The 1,694-nt window shown below is 35.1% G+C and overlaps 1 protein-coding gene across 1 annotated transcript; it reads left to right on the top strand.

Moving 5' to 3' along the window:
- The first annotated feature begins 832 nt into the window (after positions 1–832).
- LOC142181799 (zinc finger BED domain-containing protein RICESLEEPER 2-like) lies at positions 833–1,365 on the top strand. The gene is made up of 2 exons (XM_075255346.1): positions 833–1,276; positions 1,348–1,365. Exons 1-2 carry the CDS (start codon positions 833–835, stop codon positions 1,363–1,365), a joined length of 462 nt encoding a protein of 153 aa, XP_075111447.1.
- The last annotated feature ends 329 nt before the right edge of the window (positions 1,366–1,694 follow it).

Below are 1,694 nucleotides of genomic sequence, written 5' to 3'. Positions count from 1 at the left end.
CGTAGAACAATAACAAGGAACTGTTATGAAGTTTACGGTGAATTGAGGGAAAATCTAAAAAGTTCTTTTAGAGAAGCACATCCAAAAATTTGTCTAACAACAGACACTTGGACTTCATTACAAAGAATAAATTATATGTGTTTGACAGCCCACTTCATTGATAGGGATTGGAAGTTGCATAAAAGAATACTTAATTTTTGCCCTATCACTAGTCATAAGGGTGAAGAGATGGCTAAAGCTATTAGGGATTGTTTGCTTGAATGGAAATTAGACAAGGTTTTCACTATTACTGTGGACAATGCTTCTTCAAATGAAAGAACTTGATGCTTCTGTGACACGTGTTAGAAATATTGTGAGGTATGTGAGATCTTCGCCTGCAAGGACCTTAAAGTTTAAACAGTGTTGTGCACATGTAAAGGTAGAATGTACCAAAACGTTGTGTTTGGATGTTCCTACCAGGTGGAATTCCACCTATTTGATGTTGGATACAGCACAACAATTTGAAAAAGCCTTTGACAAGTTGCATCTTTTTGATGATGGATTTTCTGCATATCAATGTTCTCATCTTTGTGAAGATGGTGGTAATGCAGGTCCTCTTGAATCTGATGATTGGGTGAATGTGAGGAATGTTATAGAGTTTCTTGCAAGATTTCACGAGCTAACTAAAAAAGTTTCAGGTTCACATTATGTCACTTGTAATTCTCATTTTGAGGATGTATCTGAACTTTATTGTCATTTGAAAATGTGTTTAGCTAGTGAGGATGGGCATTTGAGAAAAATGGCTGAGCAAATGCAAGAAAAGTTCAAGAAGTATTGGGGTGAGCCTAAAAAGATGAATAAAATAATTTTTATTGCTTCCGTCTTGGATCCACGTAACAAATTTGAATATGTTGAGGGAGCACTTGAAGAACTTTTTGGGGAGGAAAAAGGGAAGAAAATAAATGTTGAGGTGTATGCTTATATGAATTCTTTGTTTGGGGAGTATCTAAAAAAGTATTCAACCGAATCTTGTCCTCAATCTCCATCTAGTTCTACTTCATCTAACAACACATCTAATACACCTAGTGGGAGTGTTATAAGTGCATCAAAAATTAGGACTAAGCTTAGCTTAAAGAAACAAAAGGAAGACAATGGAAGTGGGGGTGCTAAATCGGAGTTGGATAAATACATTAGTGAAGAACAAGAGCCTTTTAGTGAAGAATTTGATATCTTGAGTTGGTGGAAAACACATGCTCCTAGATTTCCTATTCTTTCGGAGTTGGCTCGTGATGTGTTGGCAATTCCAATTTCTAGTGTGGCGTCGGAATGCACGTTTAGCACTGGTGGCCGTATTCTTGATTCATTTAGGAGTTCATTGACTACTAAATGTGTGCAATCTCTTATTTGTGTTCAAGATTGGATTAGAGAAGAGAAGAATCCTATTAGTGTTGAAGAAGACTTGAAGTATCTTGAGGAACTCGAGCTTGGTAAGCTTTAATATTTTGTTTGTATTTTAATTCAAAATAATATATCATGCCTTTTCATTTGTATGACATATTTGGTCGTATTATCTTTAGATATGGAAAATAATGGAAGCACTACTAGCATTGTTTGATGTATAGTTGCAACTTGCATCTTGAGGGGTAAGTTTAATACTCTATTTGTTTGGTGATAATGATATACTTAATAGTTTGTAGTTTTGTTTTATTATCATC

The sequence above is a fragment of the Nicotiana tabacum genome, chromosome 6, assembly GCF_000715075.1.
Source record: "Nicotiana tabacum cultivar K326 chromosome 6, ASM71507v2, whole genome shotgun sequence".
NCBI classification, from domain to species: Eukaryota; Viridiplantae; Streptophyta; class Magnoliopsida; order Solanales; family Solanaceae; genus Nicotiana; species Nicotiana tabacum.
The sequence above is the reverse complement of the archived record's forward strand: the minus strand, read 5'-3'. Positions and strand labels throughout refer to the sequence as shown.

What these genes read in the sequence shown, in the direction of transcription:
- LOC142181799 (XM_075255346.1), top strand. Translation starts at nt 833, where the DNA reads ATGAATAAAATAATTTTTATTGCTTCCGTCTTGGATCCACGTAACAAA.